Source organism: Xiphias gladius, chromosome 20 (genome assembly GCF_016859285.1).
Source record: "Xiphias gladius isolate SHS-SW01 ecotype Sanya breed wild chromosome 20, ASM1685928v1, whole genome shotgun sequence".
Classification (NCBI taxonomy): domain Eukaryota; kingdom Metazoa; phylum Chordata; class Actinopteri; order Istiophoriformes; family Xiphiidae; genus Xiphias; species Xiphias gladius.
This window is the reverse complement of record NC_053419.1, coordinates 15,559,376-15,582,746: the sequence shown is the minus strand read 5'-3', so window position 1 is coordinate 15,582,746 and position 23,371 is coordinate 15,559,376. Positions and strand designations below refer to the sequence as shown.

Genomic DNA, 23,371 nt, shown 5'->3' with positions numbered 1-23,371 from the left:
ACGTTTATCTTCTCTTCTGTACTTGCGACCAAATAATACAGTTTGACATTCTATAATTGCAGCATGGTTTATATTTCCTACCGTATATTTTGCTTTTGCATCACACATCTCAGAGGTGCAGGTACAGAAGTTAGATGGCTAGAAACCCTCTTTCTCAGAATGATGTGCTTTGATTTTCCATGCTTCCCTCTGCAGGTTGCTAACTCAGAACTGTAGAAAGCGTGAGAAAGAGTAAGAGAGTCATTACCCACATTCCTTTGGCAGTTTGTTCACAGAGTTTGTTCTGTCCTTCTCCGCGGTCTCTCTTGGTAACTTGCCACAGCCCCCAGTCCCCACTGGTTTTTTGTGCCTTGATATTGTCACATGAACAGTAAACAATGCATTTGCATAATGTGTAACTTGACAGAGTGGGTTGTTTCACAGAGACATGAATCTCAGAGGCAAAACTTCTGAAGCCGCTTTCCATACACACTGTATAGCCGTTGAGTGCTGTCTGTGATGCCGCAGTGATTTATTAAAATAGAGTGTGTGTGTTTGGATGTTGAGTGCTGCTGGACCCAGGTGACTCCTGTTGTTTCTCCCTTTTAACAAGACCATTAGTGGTGTCAGTTTCACCCATCATTACTAGATATCCTTTTCCTTATGACTAGGCAATTAAATCTTGTCTTAAGAGTGTGAAAAAATTGATGTATTTCTCATTAAAATTTAAATGACAACAATTAACAATCAACATTCACAGATGTCAGACATCTGCAGACCCGTCAGACAAAGTAAAGTCTGATAAAGTCCTTTTAATTTTGAAGATATATATGTGTGTGTGTGTGTGTGTGTGTGTGTGTGTGTGTGTGTGTGTGTGTGTGTATACACATAATACAGTATACACTGCAATAAACAGTGCCGCGTACTGTATGACTGTATTAGTGGACTGGATGCAAGATGCTTTTGAGCACGGAATACATATTTAGTAAATAATCATACACAGTATTTGAGGGTGTGAAAGCGTGTGAAACGTTCAACCAAAGGACAAAGTGTTTTCCAAGGATTTTCATCCCAACATGGACCACCAGTTAATTCCAGCGATTAGTGCATCTTTAGCCAGAGAGGGTGAGGAAGTAAGTGACATCAGCTGGTGCAGTGTTTGGTTGGAATGAAATCATACATACCCTCAGTCCTCCTCAGCACATGATTGCCCAGCTCACGCTCTACTCTAACCAGCAATGAGGACTGAATCGCTTTGTAAATTTCCCCAGGGTGTTTCTCTGCCTCGACGATTTAGTGGTGGAAAGTGGTTGAATCAGATTTGCAGAGAGACAAAGCATCCATTCCATTCGGGTTCTCTTATCAAGAGAGATTACCCCAGAGGCACGCTGCGTGGACAATGCCAACCTGATCAGCAACAAACAAATCTGCCCCATCTTTAATAACATGGGCACTGCGCCTAATTTGAAGGATAAACACAGATTTAGGAGGTGCCAGCCTCTTGTCTATTGCTCTGAAAAGGTCACTGTCGCTTGAAGGGTAAAGACACACCACAAGGTGGCAATTACCCTCTCCCTCTAGATTTAGGTCTCTTAAAGAAATGACTGGAGTGTGTTTTCTATAAGTGATTGTCCGTACTGTGTCACTGCTGATTGCAATCTTCAAACTAAATTCCTTTTTTCCCCCCTTTCCTGTTATTGTATGCATGAGTGTACATTTCCTGTATGGTATTCATCAGTCACAAGAAAGCCTTTCTCACTGCTGCCTGCATATTGCTCTTGTATCAGAGCTACAGCTCAATAATGTGTATCAATGTGTGCTTCAGTTAGTGGGGAAATTCGATGGGCTGTTTTGGTCACACTAGCATCTCTCGTTCTGTCGCTTGTACTCTATTATGGGGGTTGAATGTGTTTCAGATGATGCGTGTTCTCTGTTTCGTCTTTGTTCGCAGAGCTCTATCTCAGGTTCTTGTGAGCCTGAGTGAAAATCCAATATAAATGCAAATCTGGTGGCCATTAATGCATTTTAAAGGCCTCAAATCAGCATTGCACTGTAATCAAAGAAGCGAGATAGGGATTGTTATTTAGAATAAAAATATTTATGAAAATTCATAGCTCAGATTGATCACACTTTGAAAAGCCGTGCGGAGGGAATGAATAGAGAGGGTTGATAGAGCTACTCTTGTCACTGAACCCGGGCTCATCAGAACTTCAAAATCTATCCAACTGAACAAAGTCCTGTAATTACCTATGGAAAAATAATACTAAATGAAATAAAAACAAAACAAAACATGTTGTCCATGGTAATAACAAAAAGCGGACCCATTTCTGGACTTGGTTGAATACATGCTTGCAGAGGACTGATAGAATCATCAATATGTTGTATGCTCTGTAAGTAGGGAATGGGAAAGTGGTCTCGCACTTCTGGACCCCACTGTGTGTTATCAACATGGCTGTATGTCTGCTCAAAGAAAAAAATATCACATCAATCACCTCTTCCTACCTGATACAGATCCTACTTTGTGTTATACAAAAACTAGGGGTGTTATATTAGCTTCACTGATATCTGAGTTTATCTCTGCCTATTTGCATTTCTTTCCCGCTTTATTCCATCTTGGTCTGTTAGGACGATACAGCAGTGAAAGGTGCTTTTTATATGACTACGTTACATACACTGACTTCTCAACTCAAAAATAAACATGGTTAGTGAAGCTAATGGCTAGTTAGGTAAGAATTCAAGTTACAGAGCCTCTTGGCGATTGTCATAGCAAGCTCCTGAAAAACTGCACAAAATAACAATGACAAAATTGGTACATTACATGCTGTCACATCACATCACGTAAATAGTTGGAGAACGCGGTAGGCTGCTTATTTACACAGTGTTTGCTAACGAGCAAGCCACTAGCTGGCTTTTGCGTGTTGACCAGCCCATAGAGATGAGCGAAAAAGTGGCAGGGGCACAGTTGCGCAGTTTCTTTGCTTCCAGTTGGTCTTCACTGTAAGGACATATCCCATTCCTGTAGATGCTTTCTTTGAGATTTAAAATAAGCACTAGATCTGTACCACTCAACTTTAATACCATGAAACATGTATTTCCGTTGAATCTATAATCACTGTCGTAATTTTATATTTATAGCATGGATATCCAAAATTGACCTCCGTCCTCCACCTCGCTCCAGTCCTATATCAAACCAGTGTTTGATGTAAAGTTTGACAGGATTTAATACAAAAACATTATGCATACCTCTAGCTGAACATTTCCTTCATGATATTAATTATTCCTAACTATAATCAGTCCACAGACCACTTGATCAGCATTAAACTTTGAATGAATAATGTGCAGCTCTAATTTGCATGTGCAAACAACTTCTTTTATTCAGTCTCTAATTTAAACCATTCATCAAACAGATAGCCCTGCATCGTAAGACTCACGTCACCTTTTATTTCAATTTTTTTTGGTCTCATTTTTCTTTTAATTTGTAATGAGCACAGTGTTGTCTGTTGCAGTGATGCAATATGGTAACATACTGTAACGGACAACGAACAATGACAAAAACAAACCGACTTTCCTCATGTGCTCAGTGTGGATCTGTCTGTCGGTCCCGATCTTGGTCCCATTTGTTTTAAACAGTAACAAGGTGTAACATTTGTCCAACTCAGGTCTTGAATTAGTCTGGATGAGCCATCTGTAATTGGATAGAGCGAGGGAAGGCGGATCTGATGTTGTCGGCAGATTTGCTGAGAGAGGCTGCAGCAATGTTTAATTCAGCAGGCTGTAGCCAAAGGAAGAGAGGGAGAGCAGCAGTCAGGAAGTCAGGAGGGATGAAACAAACTGAAGAAAGAAACCGAAACATTGAGGGGTCTGAGATGCCATTAGGCAGTGAGACAGGAAGGTGCTAAAAGTGTGTTATAAAGAAAACTTATATAAGTGCTAAAGGCTTAGAAAAGGGGGTCCGGTGAGTTCAGTGTCAAAACAACAAATGGGGGGTCAGACAGGTACGCATGAAGTGAGGTCATAGTCAAGGTTAGGACGAGACACATCACTGAGGTGTTGGATGGGTTCAGATGACTCACAAATACCACGTACCTAAGTGCACTTCTCTCTAACGTCCAAAAAACAACAAAACCTATCTATTATTAAAGCCTTCTCTGCATCTTATAGTAGCTGTACTTAGAAATAACGTGTTTATCATCTGTTAAAATGTTTTCACTTACATAAAGCAATTAGACAAGGATTCTAGAAAATTTGTACAATTTAACTTTTTTTTTCCCATTCCTTCTTCTACTTATCTAGCAATGCTCAGTGGGTGACACAGCATTATTTTATTTATTTATTACTTATTTCTTTGTTAATTTTTCAGCAGTTAGAGGGAGACAGAGACAATCTCTTAAGGATGAACATTATGGTTGAGTCAGGATAAATATGGAATAGCAATAGGGGCATTTGCTACAATACAACTAGAATAATAACAAAACCACTCACAAGAGGAAGCAAATGGCTTAGTATTATTTCATCTTCTACCAACCTTTGACATTGACATTATCTCACACAAGCTAAACTTCAATCTGCCATATGGCCCCTGTTCTATTATATTGTAACTGAGAAGACCTCAATAAAAGGGCGTCCTGGTGGATTGGGGGTTCACGATGCTGACCATGTAATTGCATTATCCCCTACCTGAATGTGCCTGGGGGATCTGTGTTAAAAGTCATCCCTCTTTTCTTGTCCGCTACTGTTGGCTAGCTAAATAAAGGCAAAAAATTCCCCAAAAACTGTACTTAAAAAAAAGAACACAATGATATGACTGACACAATTTTCAATGACATGATACCAAAGTTTAGTTTGTATTACGTCATAATATTGTAAGTAATAGTGTAAGTAATTAAAGAAAAAAGGGAGTTAATTACAAATAGTTTCTTCGTCATGTACATAATGCTTTTTAGCAGTCGACTTGGGGTTTAGGATGTTAGGTCTTCCCACCAGCCCTTAAACGCAGCACGGTCATAAAAGTATTTTCTGACCTGAAAAAAACAAAAAAAAACAGAAACATACATACACACACACACACACACACACACACACACACACATACATATATATATATATATTTTTTTGCAGCAGAGCCGATATAATATCAATATATTTTGCACAATTTCTAGGTGATGCTGTTACGAGGTGATTGAGTAAATCAGATGGCTGATTAACATGGTGTCACCAAAACAGGATCCTGGCTGTCAATTCATGCTCTGGCAGCAGACGTAAATTCCCACTTGCTGACTGAAGCGATAACCACTTCCAGCACATGGATTTCGAGCAGTTGCCTCAGCCAATCAGGCGAGCTGAAATTCCAGCACAGCTAAAATCTCTCGAGTTGAACATCACCACTGATGGGCGCCAGCTGATCATTTATTTTTCTTCTGAAAACAAAAATATTGTATTGAAATGATTACAAAGTATTGTAAATAAATATCATGGACATAGCTGGTAGACATAAAAAATCTAATCAAACTGCAGGATGACAAAATTATTTCACAAAGAAATAAAATTTACTCTAATATCTTTTCAATTCATTGTTTTCTTTGACACATACGGAAACGGGCACAGACACACAAAATCAACACTATTATCCTGGGGCTTCATTGCAGTTCCAATCACTGGAGAAGTGCTGATACTGGCTGCTGATCCGTTCGTGTGCATGTCTCAGCTGTATAAGTTTGGAAGTATCAACAGGGGCTGATATGGGGAGGGACTCCAAGCCACTTTCCTTCTCCAACCTAGTGGTAAGAAGCCCCCGTTGTGGGATGACTTAATTACTGGCAAGGAAGGGATGGTAATTAGAGGAGAAACAGGAGGCTAAAAGAAACTGTCAGGGTTAAGTACTGACTAATTCACTGTGTGGAACGCCTGTGCCACTCTCCCTTGAGACTGGCAATACAACGTCTCTCTCGTTCTCTGAAGAAAAGATGCTTGAGCAGCCATGTCTCGTATTGCCATTTCTAAATAAGAAAGAATATCAGAAAGGTGCATATACTGATTGTGACTGCACTTACTTAATCCACAAAAGTAGAGCCCAAGGACTCTACTTGCGGTATACGGTGTGTATTGTACTTTCTCTGTGAATTAGACTTTTCTTCAGTTCATATTTCAGGTTTAGGGATGTTTTCAGCCCACACGGGTCTTGTCATTTTAGCTGATTAGACCTTGTTCCGGTTTAGGGTCAGGTATATTCATCAGAATCAAAGTTGTTCGTTGTGTATGTCACACTTTTGTTACACTTAAAAGTCCCAACTCAAACTGAAACAAACTGAACAGAAAACACTAAAAACAGGTAAGTAAACTGTAACAGTATTCAATTTCCAAACTAAGTGGGCAACAAAAACCGATCAAATAATAATAATAGTAATAATAATAATGATTAATAATAATAATAATAATAATAATAATGATAAAAAAATAATATGTTTGTCATTTAGAAGAATTTAATTTTTGAAAGTGAATAACAGACTTAATTTTTAAATGATTTTTTTTTTTTTTTTTTTAATTTTTGCAAGTTAATAAGCCCCCAACACACACAAATAATTAAAGGTCAAATTCCTCACATAAACAAATGAGAGACAAGCAATTTCCAGCATAGTCTTTAAAGATCTAAAAATATATAAGCTTGGAGCATGTTCCAGCCCCAGAGTCAGTGCACAGCATCTTTTTTACACACCTCAGCGGAGGTGTCGTTCCTCTCCTACTCCTCTGTCCTGCAGTCAGCGCACAGCTTTGGTGTTTTGTGTGACCTACACAAACACAAAAAGGTTTATTTCCAGGCCTCCTGCAGAACATCTGAGTCAGTCCCCTTCCAGCAAAACACTGAAAATGTTGGATATGTTAGCTGTGTTAGAAATGCATCGTACGACAGGCTCTCCTGTGCTGTAGGAATTCAGAGAGGTCACGTGTCCAAAGTTAAGTTCAGTAGGGCTCTTATGTGCTATCTAACTCATTAGTTTAGCAGTTTCCAGTCTGTGTTGTGATCCAGTGGATACATGAAAATTTGATGTATGTTTTTATCAACTACATAGTTCATTTTAGAAATATAAAGTCATAGTTATTAAAATATCTGCAATTGGCTGTTAACTGTAAGTGAAATTTCACCATTGCCATTTGTAGTGTTAAGCTTTATGTTACATTCAGTTTTTTAAACGTTCTTAATTTGTCTTGCTTGGGTAACATTGACCCAAGATAGGTTTTAGATAGATATAGATAGCCTGGGTTTGAAAGTAATAGAGACATTTTCCGTCATCTAATATAAGCAAATTTATTGTGGTGGGTGGTTAATTGATGAGCTGTCTGCAGTAATAAAGCTGCCACTCAACAGCGGTTATCCCACCTAAATATATTAACTACAGACATCTTTTAAAAATGTTAATCAGATTTTGCCCCCTGTAGCAGTAGCAATAAATAAAATTCTGGGAGCTTGTCAATAGACTGAAAGAAGCATATTAACAAAGACATGAAGCGAATATGGATGTTTGAATACTGACAACGCAAAAATAACAAACATGGACTGAGTTACGGGTTTATAGGGGAGACTTGAACCAATACAACAGCCCTTCAGTAAATCCCATCTTTGTGAAGCTTATAGAGTTCAGTCTGTCAGCAAATGTTGATTCAACTCTATGGTAATTTTTGAGGCTGTAGGCAGTCCATTACATTGAAAAGTGTATGTAACGTTCTAATGTCCACTCCCATTTAGATTCATGAGGGGCAGAAAATATTATAAATACCCTCAAGTTCTCTCTGTCTTTTCTCTGACTCTCTGTTCACTGGCTAATGGAGCAATAGAATTACAGAGAAATAAAAAAACCGTACATCGGCTGCATGTTTGCCATTTAAGGATCTTCAGGTCAAACTGGCGCAGTGGAAATCACTTTAAAGACATAAATTGGTAGGGAGGCTGAAGCATGAGTGCTTGATGAAAACAGGCTGTTTAGTGGGTTCCTGAGAGATAATAAAGCAATGCCATTGTAATGCAGGTTGAAAAAAAAAAAAGATTTATTACTTAATTTTTCTTTAAGTGAAAAGTGCATAGTATATATAAAGGGAGTTTCAGAAGGAGGGCATAGAGTTAGCTGGCCTGATGTCTTCGCGAAGGTTGTTCTGATCTCTGGGGGCTCACACAGAAACGGCCTGTTAAGTGGGTTTAACAAGTAATGACATGTTTCTCATTTTCAGGCTTGAAGCAGTGAAGCAGCAATTATATTCTAGATTATCACTGACTTGTTCATGCCTGTGTCCTTTATAACACTTCTGACATGATATCTAACAGCTAAAGTTTAATTCAAAATGCAAGAAGATATTCTGGAAATGTTCTTACCAACTGAGGCCCAGAAGTGTCTATGGGAGGCCAGAAAGGAGACTTTAGATGAATTTCTTAATTCTGTATTACATCTCAGTTTTTAAATGTTTTTTCTTGAATAATTGTTTAATTTAATCAAAAGAAAACTGACTTAAAAATGGAGCTTGACTATGGAAAACAGCAGCGAATGTGTGACTTTAGGCACACAGCAAATCTCAAACTGGAAAGGTGCATCATTTTTTTTATTTTTTTTATAAATAATATTTATTATTATTTATTGTGAATTCTTTCCAATACATAAATACAGCAAACAGCTTGTAAAGAATGTGCCCCTGAATAACACAGGTTTCTTTTTTGTTAGGAAACTGTCATTGTCCAAGGCGCTGAAATCAAGCACCGTGTTTGCCTCATGACTCTTCACAGTTTACAGTCGACTGCAATTCTCAACAAGCTGACAAAACAAAGTCTGTCATATATCTGACTGCCAAACAATATTTAACAAATTTGAGTTTTTCTGATTTGATGTCATAACCGCATACAATTTTTAGTATCATGATTGTGCAGATGTCATTTAGATATCTTAGAGTAAGTACTCAGAGTAAGTAAGGAAAGCGTAAGAACCTTTGTTTCCTGTAGATAAAAAAGATAAAGGGGATTATTAAATTGACAGGGCTGGTTTTTATTTTAGTCATTATACCCACTGAAAATACAGCACATAGAAAATCATCAACATAATACTATTTTATTTGGGGTATGACTGACAGTTATTTCGGGGTAAACTGAGTTCAGCACCAAATGGATGATATACAATATGCTGCATCTAAGGCACTGACAATAGCAGTGCTATGTTTTTACTGCATGAACGCTTTGACTTTGGTAGTTTTTTCGTGATATGTAGAATGGGAGAGCATTGTTTTTGATTTCATTACAGGACACAGAAGGTGACTTTACATGTGAGCCAGAAGCATATGAGAATAGATGGAATAATCTTGTGAACTGCGCTGGCTTTTCTGAATGCAATGTAAACAATATTCTCAAGGTGATCATTCATTCATATGCTCTCCCTTTCAAGACTTTCAACTTATTTGGAAGTTCCATATCATTCTGGGTTTCAATGGGAGTGCAAGTCAGAGTCTCTCATTCCATTATTTGTTGTTTAGGTTCTTGATAATTTCCATTCAATCCTTGCCCACACAGTCAGACTAATTCATCAGCTGACAACATTACACAGTTAATTTAATTCAAACACATGCTCATGTCACTCACCCATGCATCTGCTTCCGGCACCATGTCCCATCAAATTCTTGAGATTAAACTAAATTAAGAGATTGTTTTTTCGATTAGATCCATTTTCGTTTCATTGCCTCCTCACAATTACAGAGTGCACTAACAAAGCTATTATGCCAGCAGTCATATTCCATTTAGGCAATCACGTTCCATTTGCTGATATTCTCCAATTAATGGTTAATAACTACGATACTTACAAGTGAAAATGAGGTTTGTAGAATCGTTTTAGGTATCGTGGTTCAAAAAGTTCTTGAACATTTGTGGATGAAGTATAATATGAATTTCCAACACAAAGCAATTTGAAGATTAACTCAGTTTTAAGTTTGTGCTGTGTTACCACTGAGCATACTTTATTCTATTAACTGTGTAATTATGGTAGTAAGTAATTTAGATTTATGCTGTTTATTTCCCCTTTGCCTTCACTTGACCCTATTGAGGATTTCCCATGGGATTAGTCCATTTTCTGCAGACGCAAAATTTAATATAACGATGACTCAGCAAAAAGACTTTCAGAAAAGCTTTATACCAACAGCAGTGCAGTTAATGGAGAGAAAAAATTCATTCACAGATTCATTTCATTCTTTTCATCGCTCTATACCTTACATCTAGCTTGACTGAATAAAACAATAAAACTTTTCAAGAGGGAAACTTTAAAAATGGGTTTTGCCAGCTGATACAAACGTATGAGCAGAAGAAATCAAAAAATCTGCCTAAACTAAGCCCTCACACTGACAGATTAAAGGCAGTGTTTCTATTTCTGCATGTTGATCTTGTACATCGCAGTTACTTTGACATAATCCTTCCTCCACAAGTGATTCTTTCTCTGCATCCCTGCTTGTCCCTCCTTCGCATCTTCCAATATGTGAACAATATGGTCATTACCGGACTAATGCCACCATTTTACACAGATGGACTCTGCAGGCATCAGGCATGACGTCACAACTTGGAAAGATGTTGTTAAGCCATTTTTGCTACACACTGGGACAGCTCGGTTCGGCGGTATTGTGCCAGTCAAAAGAACCTATAATTCAGGAATAGAAACTATATTATATCCTACATTCCTGTTTCGTCAAATAGCTTCCACTTGCAGTCCCTTATAACCTTAAGACTATCACTTATAAGATTCTCATTCTGTACGAGATCATACTTTTAAAGTGCAAATAAGGATATTGAATGTTTCTGTACGTGATGAAAAATATGCAAATATCTCTGTTAGACAGCATGTACAGTACCATTGTAACTTTTGATAGACATGTGGGGGCATTGACAGTGAATCTAACACGATTTACTATTGCACACACATCTAATTTTATCTAAACCCATTAGCTGGGAACATTCACTTGGATATTTTTACATGGCCTCTGTGCTGATGTTATCTACTATTTTTTCATCAGCACTATGACAGAATTTCCAAATAGCCCTTCTGATTTCCTGCACTATTTACACTGCTGTGTATAGAAATCTGGCCCATGCCAGAATTGAGGTGAAAATAAATAAAACAAGCAAAAGCAAACAGCTTGGGCCAACCAAAATAACATCCCACCTCTTTCTGCCCAGTCCTTCACTGTGCACTGGAGCATAGGATTAAGATTCATTCTATAATATTTTGAATGGTTCTCGGTGGCTGAAATTCATACAGGATTTCAATTGTATCTCTGTCTGTTTGATTTATTACTGTGCTTTGCCTCCTTATTGCCATGAAAGGCCTAATTTTTTTTTTCTCTCATTCAGTCAAGCTGGTGCGTAATATTGTGGCAGCACAGGAACAAGGGTTCTTAGGACTCAGATTATAGTGGCCTTTCCCAAAGAAATACTGTTATTACTGGCCTCCAAGGAACATGAACATGCAGTATATAATGCAGTATAAAGGATGAAAGTAATCTAGTTCCTCAATTGCTCTGAGATAGTTCAGTCTACTCTTGTTTATTCAAATCACAGAGCTACAAACTTTAGTGAACTTTGATTGACAGAAAGACAAACTTTTCAACCATGATTTTCTGTCCAGATATGGCAGTGGTCCCTATTTTCACATTGGCTCAGAACAATACCCTGATTGAGCAATGCCCTGTGAGATAAAACAATTGCTGTGGTAGAAAATGGTAGTTCCAGACCTTCGAATCACCGCCCACATCTCTGATTTGTCTAGCAATATGTTTTGCCCACTGACAGCTATTTTCACTGGCTGGAAAAAATAAATACAAAAACAATGAACCAATCAGGGCGTTGTAATTAATAATGGAGATGGGGTTAAGAATGATTATGTCATTGTCCTGTGTAGCTAACTAGCCATCCAGCTGAATCCATGAAAAAATGGTGACAGAAAAATGGTGAGAAGCATGCATGACATAGACATAGAGGTACACCCTGTTGCAAGTCGATTTATAGAAATAACCGTCCTTTACTCCACATATTTCTTTGACCTTTACAAAAAAAAAAAAGGTAACTGCTCCATGCAACCATTTATGCAACTTCATTGTGAACTGAAAATGAAAATATATGTGCCTATATGTCATTTGCTACTGACTGGTTAGGAACAAAACAATCAAGTAAAACAAAATGGTAATTAATTCTGATGATCAGATTAAGAACCTGCTACATATAATATAGATTTACTCTGAGTTAAAGTAATCTGAATCTACACAAAACAAGGATTTTGCCTTGTGTGCTGTTTACTGGCTACTTACTTAGCACAATACTTAAACATCATGTATTATATATTAAATATATCTAGTATATAAACTTTAATGTTATCCACTTATTCGCACTCACAGCAAGATGGGACATACACTGAGTGATAGACAAAATTAAAGGACCAGTGTGTAGGATTTAGGGGGTTCTATGGGCAGAAATGGAATATAATCTTCATAATATTGTTTTCATTACTCTATAATCACCTGAAACTAAGAATCATATTTTCGTTAGAAGGAGCCTTTCATATCTACACAGGGAGCAGCTCTTCTTCTACGGAGCCTGCCATGTTGCACTGCCATGTTTCTACAGTAGCCCAGTAAGGACAAACCAAACACTGGCTCTAGAGAGGGCCCTTTGTGTTTTTATGTTACCTGAAGGCCACTGTAGGTTCTCCTACACGCTTGGAAAGGAAAGGGTGAGGGTACATTTGGTTGCAATCTGCAACCTCACTGCTGGATGCCGCTAAATCCTACACACTGGTCCTGTAAACAAAAATTGAGTTAATCATGTGTGACTCTCCCAGAAGTTGTGTCCCATTTCAGGGGCTACATCCTTCCAAAACTCAAATTCAGTCAAAAAATTACACTTTTTTGCCCAGATTTACAAGCTGCGTATCCTTTGCAGTGCTTAGTGTCAGGATCAATAGTATGCCATTTCGTAATGGTGCAGTCTGTCCTCATAAAGTCGAGGACAACCTGAATTAAGTTTTATTTACCAGGTGTTTGCCCTCTGGTGCTCATCGGTCACTGGTAAATCACATGAATGGGACAAATGAAAAAGCTACCGTAAGATGTAAATCATGGAAGCTTCTTGTTGGTAGCCTTGACAAGTTGTTCTTCTAAGGAGGCAGCCTCTGAAATGGGACACATATGGACATTCATAAACCCTGCTGTGCCACATGGGGGTCTAGATGTAATCACATTTTTCTTACATTCCTAAAAAGATATCGTATCCCAGTAGATGAGATCATGCAGTGTTGTTTCTGTGTGGGAACACCATGTACACAATGAAAGGGAATAAGTCAATACTGTGTGGGAAGACAAAATAGCTTCGCAAAGTCATTCATTGGGGAATTACCATTATTGGATCAAAGTCTCCCCCAGTCCTAGCAGCTTGCCAGCGTTTTCTGTTGAGACCCTCATGATGTACCACTATCAGTCAGCTAAGCATGGCGCTATGAAGAACAGTGTGGCAAAGATTCAACCAATGATGTCTCAGGAATGTTTATTGGGCTTTTGTAAATAATATAGGATGCCATAATGCAAAATCTCAATGTGTAAAATCATTTTCAAATTAATTTTAATAAGATAGTATTATGGCCATAGACAAATGAAATCATCATGGTGAAGTTAATCCGTCTCTAACCTGAGTCATTGGCTCACACTGTATTACCAAACCCCAAAAAGTTGCATAAATCAAGAGTTTAGACCTTTATTGTCAAACTGTCCACAACACATGAATTATGTCCACCTCTCCTGGAGCCAGATTTGGTGACTTTCTCATCTGTCCTTCAAGCTCCCACTCTAAAAAAGTTGATAAAAATGTGAAAGGGTGAAAGAATGAGCAAGTGAATACAACACAAGAGCCGATAAGCTGATCACTACAAACAACTCTCTTGTTGTGAGTAAGCATCCAGTCCTAATTTTGCTAAAAATCTAAAATTAAAAAAAAGACCTGCCCATGCAATGGTCTTCTTTCACTAAGAGCAGATCACTGCTATTTCCATTGTTCTTCTTTGTTTTTTAATGGTTGTTTTGATCATTATGTCTATGCTAATCAGAGCATTGGTCCATTAGCAGAAGCACTGCTTCTGTGTCATTATACATATTATGTTAAAAATACTTTTATAAATTCAGAAAATGTGAAGTTGGTAAATGACCTTGCAGAATAGTAAACATGCATGTGTCGCAATTCTCCCTCACAGAGAGTATTTCTGTTTTACATGCAAAACTGACTGCCCTGCACACAAACTTTAAGGCGAGGATCAGGTAGACAGCATCTGATTTCTCTGCTCCTTTGATTGGCAGTTGGAAATAGACTGGTAGCCTCAGAAGTATTTTGTTGTGTGACAATGAGTTTGACTTAAGTAGATAGTTCAAAATGATGTTGTTGTATTGTATCCTTTTCAACCAGTAGCAGAAGTATTAGTCAAATCATCCCTAACAAACAAGCAGTGGAACAAATGACAAAAAAATGAAAGGTTCATCCTTCATCAAAGCACGAAAACCAATGCTGTCTGTTACTTCTTGCATCAGAAGGAGCAGACACTTCTCCAAAACCACATCAGTGGCACCAAACAAATGCAGCTTATTCAGTGATGTTTTGCATTTCACAGGCACCATGAAAACACCTGGACTCTTGAAGCAGAAACACAATTTCTTCAGTTAAATTTAAAAGACATAGATGTGTTTATTTGGTTTAGTAAAAGCTTCTTTAATTTCTGCTCTCTGTCCATTAAAAAAAACAAAATTATTTCTACGTATCATTTACAAAACGTGTCATAGAGGGCATCCTGTTAGTGATTGCACTGCCGATTCCACTGACTCTTCTCTTCGCCTACACATTAGGTTTCAGTTTCATGCAAGGCCATGTTCGTACACTACAGTGACTGGCAACCATCCAGTGTACAAGCAGGAGTTTTTCTCTCATTTAGTCCTTTTTTAAAAATTCAAACATGTATCATGGGAATATTGGCTGACTGAGTCACCAGATATGAGACGTGTACTGTCTGAAAGTTGGCACGCAGAACTGGAAGACTCCAGGAAGTTGAAGGAGGCACCAGGAGGCTTTCAGTGGACTCTATAGCAGAGGCAATGGAACACCAGGGTTTACAAAATATTGTAACTCTAAATTAAACATTCAGTGTGACTTTAGCAGGATAAATATTGTATCCTTGAGTATAGTGACACTTTCAGCATGATGAATATTGTATCTTTATATATAAAATAAAACTTTTAGCCTAAATATAAAGAAATTTCCTTTTAGGTTATTCTTTGCTCTACGCAGATTATAATTTTATATCTTTAGAGTGTGGCTTTCATATCACACTAATCTATAATTAATAATAAACCATCAGACTGTTCAATTTCAACAGACTTGTATCATCACCTTTCTGACAAAGTCTGAGAAAAAAAGGGTCATTATAAGTCTTACAAGTGTACAGGATGTACAGAGGATGAGAAGCCGATTCAAGAGCAAGTTTATTTTCTCTTTTACAATTTTTAAAATCATGATTCCGTTCAGTACTATAAGCCCAAGATGTGCAATAAGCTGTGTTCAGTCATGACTCTTTTATAAGTTGAGGCACAAGCGATAGCAACGTTTCTGTTACTTTTACTAAATATTACGTCATACAACTAACAAGTGTTTGCGTTAAAAGTACTGTCAAAGTTAAAGTAACATCTTTTGCACTTGAAGAAGATCAAATTAAAGTACTGTAAATTTAGGGTAATGCACAATAAATATCCACCAAACACTGCTTTATAATAACTATGCTGATTTATTATTAAGCACCACATTGCTAAGCAGTCACTGAAAGAGATGAGCACAGAGTAATTCGACTCCAGAGAAAAAAGTAAGATAATGTAAGATTTATTTTGGCCCGTTTTTTGTCCTCGTGTTGTTTTTTTCTACAGCAGGTGCATCCTTTAAATCTTCCTTGTAAAATAAAGTGTCACACAGTTGCCCTTTATGAGAGCATCTAGTGTGCTTCAAATAAAGTGCGGGTGTTTCGATAACACTAACATGTTTATAGCTGGATGTAACAATTTTATTTGGGTTGTTTCATCATAAATGGTTGTTGTTTGCTTCAAGTGAAGAGAAGATGGCACAGGCTTTTTGTCAGATATTTTTCCCACAGACTGTCAAAGGTCAAGCTGTAACTGAACAACACATCCTCCTGAATATGTACTGTATTTGACTGTAAAGACTTTGATACAGTATGAGAGGAGGACAAGAGTTACAGGAAGCCAAGTATGACAAGTTCTGTAATTCAATGACACTCTCGCTTTTGTTTTCTGATGTCATTTATGAGGCGCCCGAGAATGTGTTGTCTCCGCATCCTGCCGAGTCAGTTCCCCACTCAATTAATTAGAGATTTTCTTTCAACAAAGCTCTGCCTGTCTTTGCGCTGCGCTGCCACACTTCCACTTTGAATGTCTGTCATGCTCTCTCAAGGTTTTTTTTTTTTTTTTTTTTTTCTCTTTTTAAATTTGGGCTCCAGCATCAGGATCAACAAAGTGCCTGTGGTGACACACTTGTATGATGGTCATTTCCTGCCCCTGTCAGAGCTTTAGGGAATATTTACTGGATGTCAATACAGGGCCAACTCTAATTGAAGCAGACATCACGCTGCCTGGAGGGCGTTATGACATGCCGTAGTCACTCTTTCCATCCCTTATGGTAACAGAGAATATGATATCATAACACCTGATAAGTCATACATAATGTGTAAAGTAAATACTGTTTAAGTAATCATACAGTATTTCAAAATAATACTTGACATACAAAAGTATTAGGATCGTATTTATAATGAAACTACAGTATTGAAACTACAGTATTGGAGGACATCATTGTCACTTTAAAGATTTGTAGTGATTTATACAATGCCGTATTTCTCTTTGAAAGCACATACAGTATGATATATTATACACTCGGGATTCTTAGAAAGAATTATCAAACATTTCATTACTAGCAGGGAGTTTGTGTGTGGGAGTGGATCTTTCGCCGAGTGACATCGTCACATAGGATTTAAATGTACTCCTTAAGGATTTAAACATACAGTAAATCTGCTGCAGATTGTGTCTAATGAAAACAGTCACCAACAGGCAATGAAACAAGCTGGTGATTTGGTACACATCTGCTCTTTTTATGTGTGGCCTTACTTTAGACTTAAAGTTATAATACTTAAGATTTCAGTCCTGGTTGATTTGGTGTCACACATGGTTGAATGTGGTGACAACTAGTGTGGTTTAATACCACAGATCCCGGACTTTCTGGTGGCAGCGAATACTCCTTCATAAGACACTTTGTCAAAAATACATCAGAAGAGCAAATGTGCCACTAAAGTCAGTGTTTGTGTTCACAGGGCTGCCAGACAAACCTGCTGCAAACTGATTTCCTGCTGTGCATGGCATGAGCAGGGGCACAGTAATGGAGTTAAGGAGTTGGAGATGTGCAGCCTGTCACCTACAACTCTTCATCTAACAGTTCACTCTGGCTCTTTTGATTTGTTCCATTACTCTCTGCAAGATTTACAGAAAGTACAGAAAATGACAGTTTTCTTGTTTCTGTAGACACATTTTTGATCAACGATCACAGTCAACGCCTACTTAAGTGACAAATACACTGCATTTTTAATGTGAACCAGCGTCAGTAGGAAATTTGTCCAGATTGCAGTAGCAGTAACATAATACAGCTGTGTTACAGTGTAAGGAGAGTGAACAGTGAAGCGGATGTCAGTGAGATAAAATTACGAACAACAACACTGGAATACATACGTGCATTGTTTCCCCTTGAATCCCTCGTGCATAGTTAGGCAATCTGAATCCAATGTGGGAATGGCGGACCCTTGCCATGAACAAACTGCTACAGGAGAATGGTAGTAGAGTAGAATTACTGAATGTGTATACACTGAATGTATATTGCAGAAAAAATATTTCAACCTAACAATGTCAGAAACCTTTGATTCCATGAAAATTATAAAATTATTTTATGAATAATAAAACTTCTATGTTTATCAGCAAAATTCAAATTTTGCTGAATTTCTGTCGAGAGCATGATCATGTCTGAAACTGCAAATAGTTTAGCTCAAAGCATTTCAAGCTGATCATTACTGAAGTCAGAGTAATTCATCCTTTTTATTTCTTTTAGCAAAATGATGCAGTTGAGTTGGCATAAGTTACAGTTGATGCATTGATGCAATGGATGAATCGTTACACCCCTTGTAAACATCCGTTAATCCAAAATAATAAAACCGGGACACTGGCAGAAATGTGTTAATACATTCTGTTAAATTTTTAATTTGTTTTCATTCTGCCATCTCAGTTATACATTGCAGTTTGCATCCAGTTGGTCCTCAAAAGATGACTTTCAAGTATATTCATGAGTGTTCTCAGTAATTTGGCTCTAACAAGGACAGACAGTACCATACTGACAAGACACTGTACACAATTCCTCTCAATATTTCATGCAAAAAATCCAAAGTAAATCAAAGCTACTTTTATTTGCTTTATTGCTCAGGTGTTGACTTTGAGAGACTTACCTTGAGTTTCCTCTGCTTGCCTCGATGTATTCTCTCTGTCTTGCATTTTTACTCTGGAAGAAGTGAGTCAGGTAGAGTGATTGACAGGAGTGGCGGCCCTTGGTCGCTGCCCTACATGCCACCATGCATAAAGGGCAGTGAGTAATAAGTGTAGAGTGATAGCTCAAACATTACTGTTCTTCATAAATTTTCGTGATTAAAGTCTAAAATAGAAGCGGCCACGATAGAGCCACCATTACATTCTTTAGAGCAAATGATCTCTGGTGAAAAACATTCTCATTCCGATCTATGTGAGATGAGGGAGCTGGCTGTATGATTTCAATAATGTATTTCCTAGAAACCACTGTTCATGTTTACTCAATTAAACTGTGCTGAGACAAACAGTGGAAGGGAATCAGATAAAATGGTGGTCTCAAAGAGGGCACTGAGGGATTAACCGACTTTAGCAGATTCTTCAAAGAAAGAAAAATCCTCTATCATCGAGCAAACTCTTTGTTCAGAATGCCAAAATGTTGCTTGTTAGAGTACATGAATGTGTGGGATCAAGGAGTGTACATTATCTTTGCATAAGCAACCAACATACAGCCGCATAAGGCTTAACCATCAAATGCTTCAGCAAAAATATAAGGTTGTCAGTGTCATTTACAGTAAGTATTTACAAATGAAAGTATTTATTTATGGCTCTCCATAGCCATATCATGTATCCTGTATTTTCTGTAGGTCACAGACACTTCCACACAGGCAAATGTAATGTACCCACCCTCCCACACGAGTTACTTGAACACCATGAAGCAATAATCACCTATGTTCCCATTTTCCTTCTATGCAGCTGCAATCCCATTTATCTCCTCTTAACTTCCTCTGATAGGTCATTAAATTGGTCTTGGAGCTGTGAAGTAAAGCACTGAATCATGTCGCAGGTTCCATCTGTTGGCATGCCTAATCTGGGGCAGAAGGTTCCAAGTACATATGGCTGCCACATAAAGTTTTTTATAATAATTGGCAGTGACGGAGCCATGAGGAGGATTCAATGAAAATGAATTGATAGTAGCAGAGGAGGACACAGTGGGTGCCGGGCAGAGAATGACAAGAGAGAAATTCTGGTTCCTCTGGCTTGAATGTTTGCTCCAGAATTCAGAAATCACAACAACGTGTACCTCTTACGCAGCTAAGCCATGGAACAGGAGTGGAAGTTAAATCAGCATGTACTAGTACGAGATGTGAGCCTTGTCGTGCCAGATGAGAACTTGTGTCTTTGCAAGGCTGAGGATTTGCAAAGTTCTCAAAAGGAAGAGTTCTACAAACCTGCCACAAAAGCGGATCTGGTTGGAAAACATCACTCTGTGATACATGTGATTAGAAAGTAAAGAAAAAAGGCAATGCAAACATCCTCCTGTCAGTTGTGAAAATCTGTATTGTCAAATTATAAGCACTCATTCGTTCATTCCCACACTTTATGTTCACCTCTTTCTGCTCTCTGGCAGTTCTAAATTTGAAAACTTCCCTCTCCTTTGAGGGAGCTGTGAAGATATTACCTTGGAAATGCTGAAGTTGTGTATTACGTGACAGTCCACTGGCAGAAAGGAATGAAAGTTTAAATGCTAATATAGAGTGCTGAATAGGGCATTAAAAAGTGCTGCCTTCAGTCTGTGCTCAGGCAGACTGACGTATCGCTGACTGCATGTCAGAGAATTGAAACTAAGTAACCAGTCAATTTGAGGGGACCTACCTATTCAAGGCTAAATCATTCTGAGGAGCACTTGAGGGCTGGGGAGGAAAATACTCAGAGGAAAGCTTTGGATGAAGCTGCTTTAAAGGACTGTAGTGTGGCTTTTATCCACATTGCTTTCTTTTTAAAATAAAAAAAAAAAAAATCATTTTTATAGGGCGACAATAGTGCCGTTGGGTATGTCATAGTGTCTTAAAGAAACCTTTACAATCAGTGTGTGCATGTTACGTGCCTGAACTAACTCCTACAGTGCCTCTCTTACTATAGCATCTTTTGACTGCAATAAAGATGGTGTGCAGGAGTCTCTGCAAATTTTGAAAGTTCCTTAGTATGAGCATAGACACCTACCACCAGTATGAGTGACAAAAAACTGTGTAATAGAAAAACTTTGCAACTGATTCAGGAAGTTAATTTAATTAAACATGAGGCTGTGCAATTGCTTCTACTATCATTATGTGTATTCTGTAATTATTGCCCTGAAAGTATCTGTTTTTTGCAAGTAATTATGTCAGAACTTTGGAGTGGTTTGGACGATTTCTTGTTGACAAAGAAACCTCTCAAGTCTGTCTGAAAAAGGCATTGGCTTCTATTTTCTATGACAATAACGAGAACAGGAAAGCTTCCCTTTTAAATCTCCTTGCTGTATTGTTATGGTTCCATTTTTTTTCATGAAGTTAAGTGGAAAGCAAGCAAACTTCCATTTGATTTCTTCAAGAATGATCTAAATACGTGTTTTAGTAGGACTAAAACACAATATCCAAAGAGCTCAAAGAACGGCTCAAATCTTTTAAACATATTAGGTTTGGAGTGTGGAGAGTGTGCGAGTATTTGCATTTTATCTTTATCTGCATCCGTCTGTTGGTTGATTGTTATTTTGAATTTATATGCATTTATTGAACAGGGCTCAGATTTCAATTAGAGCAGGCTTTTAAGGTAGAATTATTGAGACAATGAAACCTTTTGTTTGTGTATGATGTGGTGGAGTGTCTGTTGCACTTTAAGTCACACTCTTACTCTAACTGGACTCATAATTCATATATCAAAGTCTGCAATAAATATATCTAAATTAAATGGAAACCTAATTATGAGGAAATGCTTTTAAAACTATCAGTCAGTAATTAGGAAATTAACTTTCCCCCTGTCTATAAAAGAAGTCGTGTCAGTAGTGCGGAGAACGTACACTTGTCTACACTCGTGCCATCTGAATGTGTTCATCAGTATGTTTGCATACTCGCACCTTTTAGGTGGGAGCGTGAGCATATGTATCACACATCCATGCACAGACACACAGGTTTGATAGTGGTGTTTGAAGTGTCGAAAAACTGCAGAGGTCCATGTGGAAACAGAAACATGTCTGCATTTGACAGAATCCCATCTTCTGATTAAATTAGCATTAACATTATGCATGCTTCAGAGGAACCGATACGTCAGAAATTCTCGGGCTGTGCATTTCCCAGAAAAACCAAATACACTGAATTACATGTACCCCTTACGTTATAACAATAACAACATTTAAATTTGTATGGAACTCTCCATACTAACAATTCACCACATAAAGAAACCTGCTTACATGAATACCTAATCACTGACTCCCAGTGCCTGGATATGCTAGGTATTGGCCTCTCACTCCGTAACAATGTCTTCTTTTGCATTTCACACAGCACAAGAAATTCTGGTGTTTTTATCGGCAGGGCAGGGCTATTTGATTTTTCTGTAACCCTCAGAGTAACAGAGATGCCTGTAATGTCTGTTTGTGAAAATGATTTCTTGATGTGTGTCTCGGTGGGTACAAAAGCAGACATCGGGAACATCCACGCAAACATTTTGCCGGATCTCCTTAACATCTATGCTGTGAAGCATATCTTAAGCTGCAGTGGAAACCAACAAGGGTAGAATGAGGCGCAGTTTAGCAAGTTGTAATATTTGTTAATATGATTCCTTGTTGGTTTTTGTATTTTCTTCCTTGGGATTCAGGTCGGAGCACAATACAGAGAAAATGACCGTACAATCATCACAAGGCACTGGTCAAATTACAATCCAAAAAAACATGGTGAATACAGCATAAATGAACACAAGGAATATAAAGCTTCTTCATCACCAGACTCATTAAAGATGTCTGCTATTACTTTTTACTGTCATAAAAGTAACTTTGATGTGACTTTTGAGATATGAGAAATCAGATCAGCTTTGTAAATTGTTAAAAATACTCTGGTATTTTTTTTTTTTTTTTTAAATCATTTTAATCATCTGACAGATTAGGCCACAGTGTGCACAACCAGATGTGCATTGTTTTCCCACAAATGCATTTGGTGAGATAAGAGTCTGGCTAATTAATGTTTTGCCAAACAGTAATTAATACTGTTTTACTATCATTGTTTGATGTGTGGTTGTATATATACAAAGTCATTTTGGTGTGAGCAGTTGTTTTTCCTGTGATTGTCAGGGAATTTGCACGTTGGAAGGTGAGGAACACAGCGATTGAGAGAAGGGACCTGATCCGGAACCCCGTGCCACTCATGCCTGAGTTCCAGCGCAGCGTGCGCTTGCTGGGCCGCAGACCCACTACTCAGCAGTTCATCGACACCATCATTAAGAAATATGGAACCCACATTCTCATCTCGGCCACCCTGGGAGGTAAGAGAGGTTCATTTGCTCACTCCCCCGTTTGATTAACAGTTTTTACACACTGTTTTAAATGATTTTTACACATGGTTTGGGGTTTGCTTACATGCTTCATGTCAATGAAATTACTTTATGGGCAAGGTTGGGGAGGCTCCTTTCAGAAAATAAATTTCTTAGGCCTCAAATAGGACTTCTATCTAAAAGTTGTACAACTGACTAAACTGCTATTTCTCGATATGAATGTTTAATTTGAATTTTATTAATTAAACATAATTAACATAAATAGATAAAAAGCTGGTTGTTTTTCGTTGAATTGATAATTATCAATCCCAGATATTACATGCAACTATGACTGTATATAATGACAGATCCCTTTCAACAAGTTAATGAATAAATGTTTATCTGTTCTTTTGCACAAATAAATATCACAATTCAGTGACCCCATATGATTATACTG

The 23,371-nt window shown here is 37.9% G+C and overlaps 1 protein-coding gene across 1 annotated transcript in view; it reads left to right on the top strand.

Moving 5' to 3' along the window:
• Positions 1–23,371, top strand: part of brinp1 (bone morphogenetic protein/retinoic acid inducible neural-specific 1) — a 137,210-nt gene that overhangs the window by 58,656 nt on the left and 55,183 nt on the right. The window contains exon 3 of the mRNA XM_040157712.1: positions 22,736–22,926. Within this exon, the coding sequence (XP_040013646.1) occupies positions 22,736–22,926 (191 nt within the window). The remainder of the gene's footprint in view (positions 1–22,735; positions 22,927–23,371) is intronic.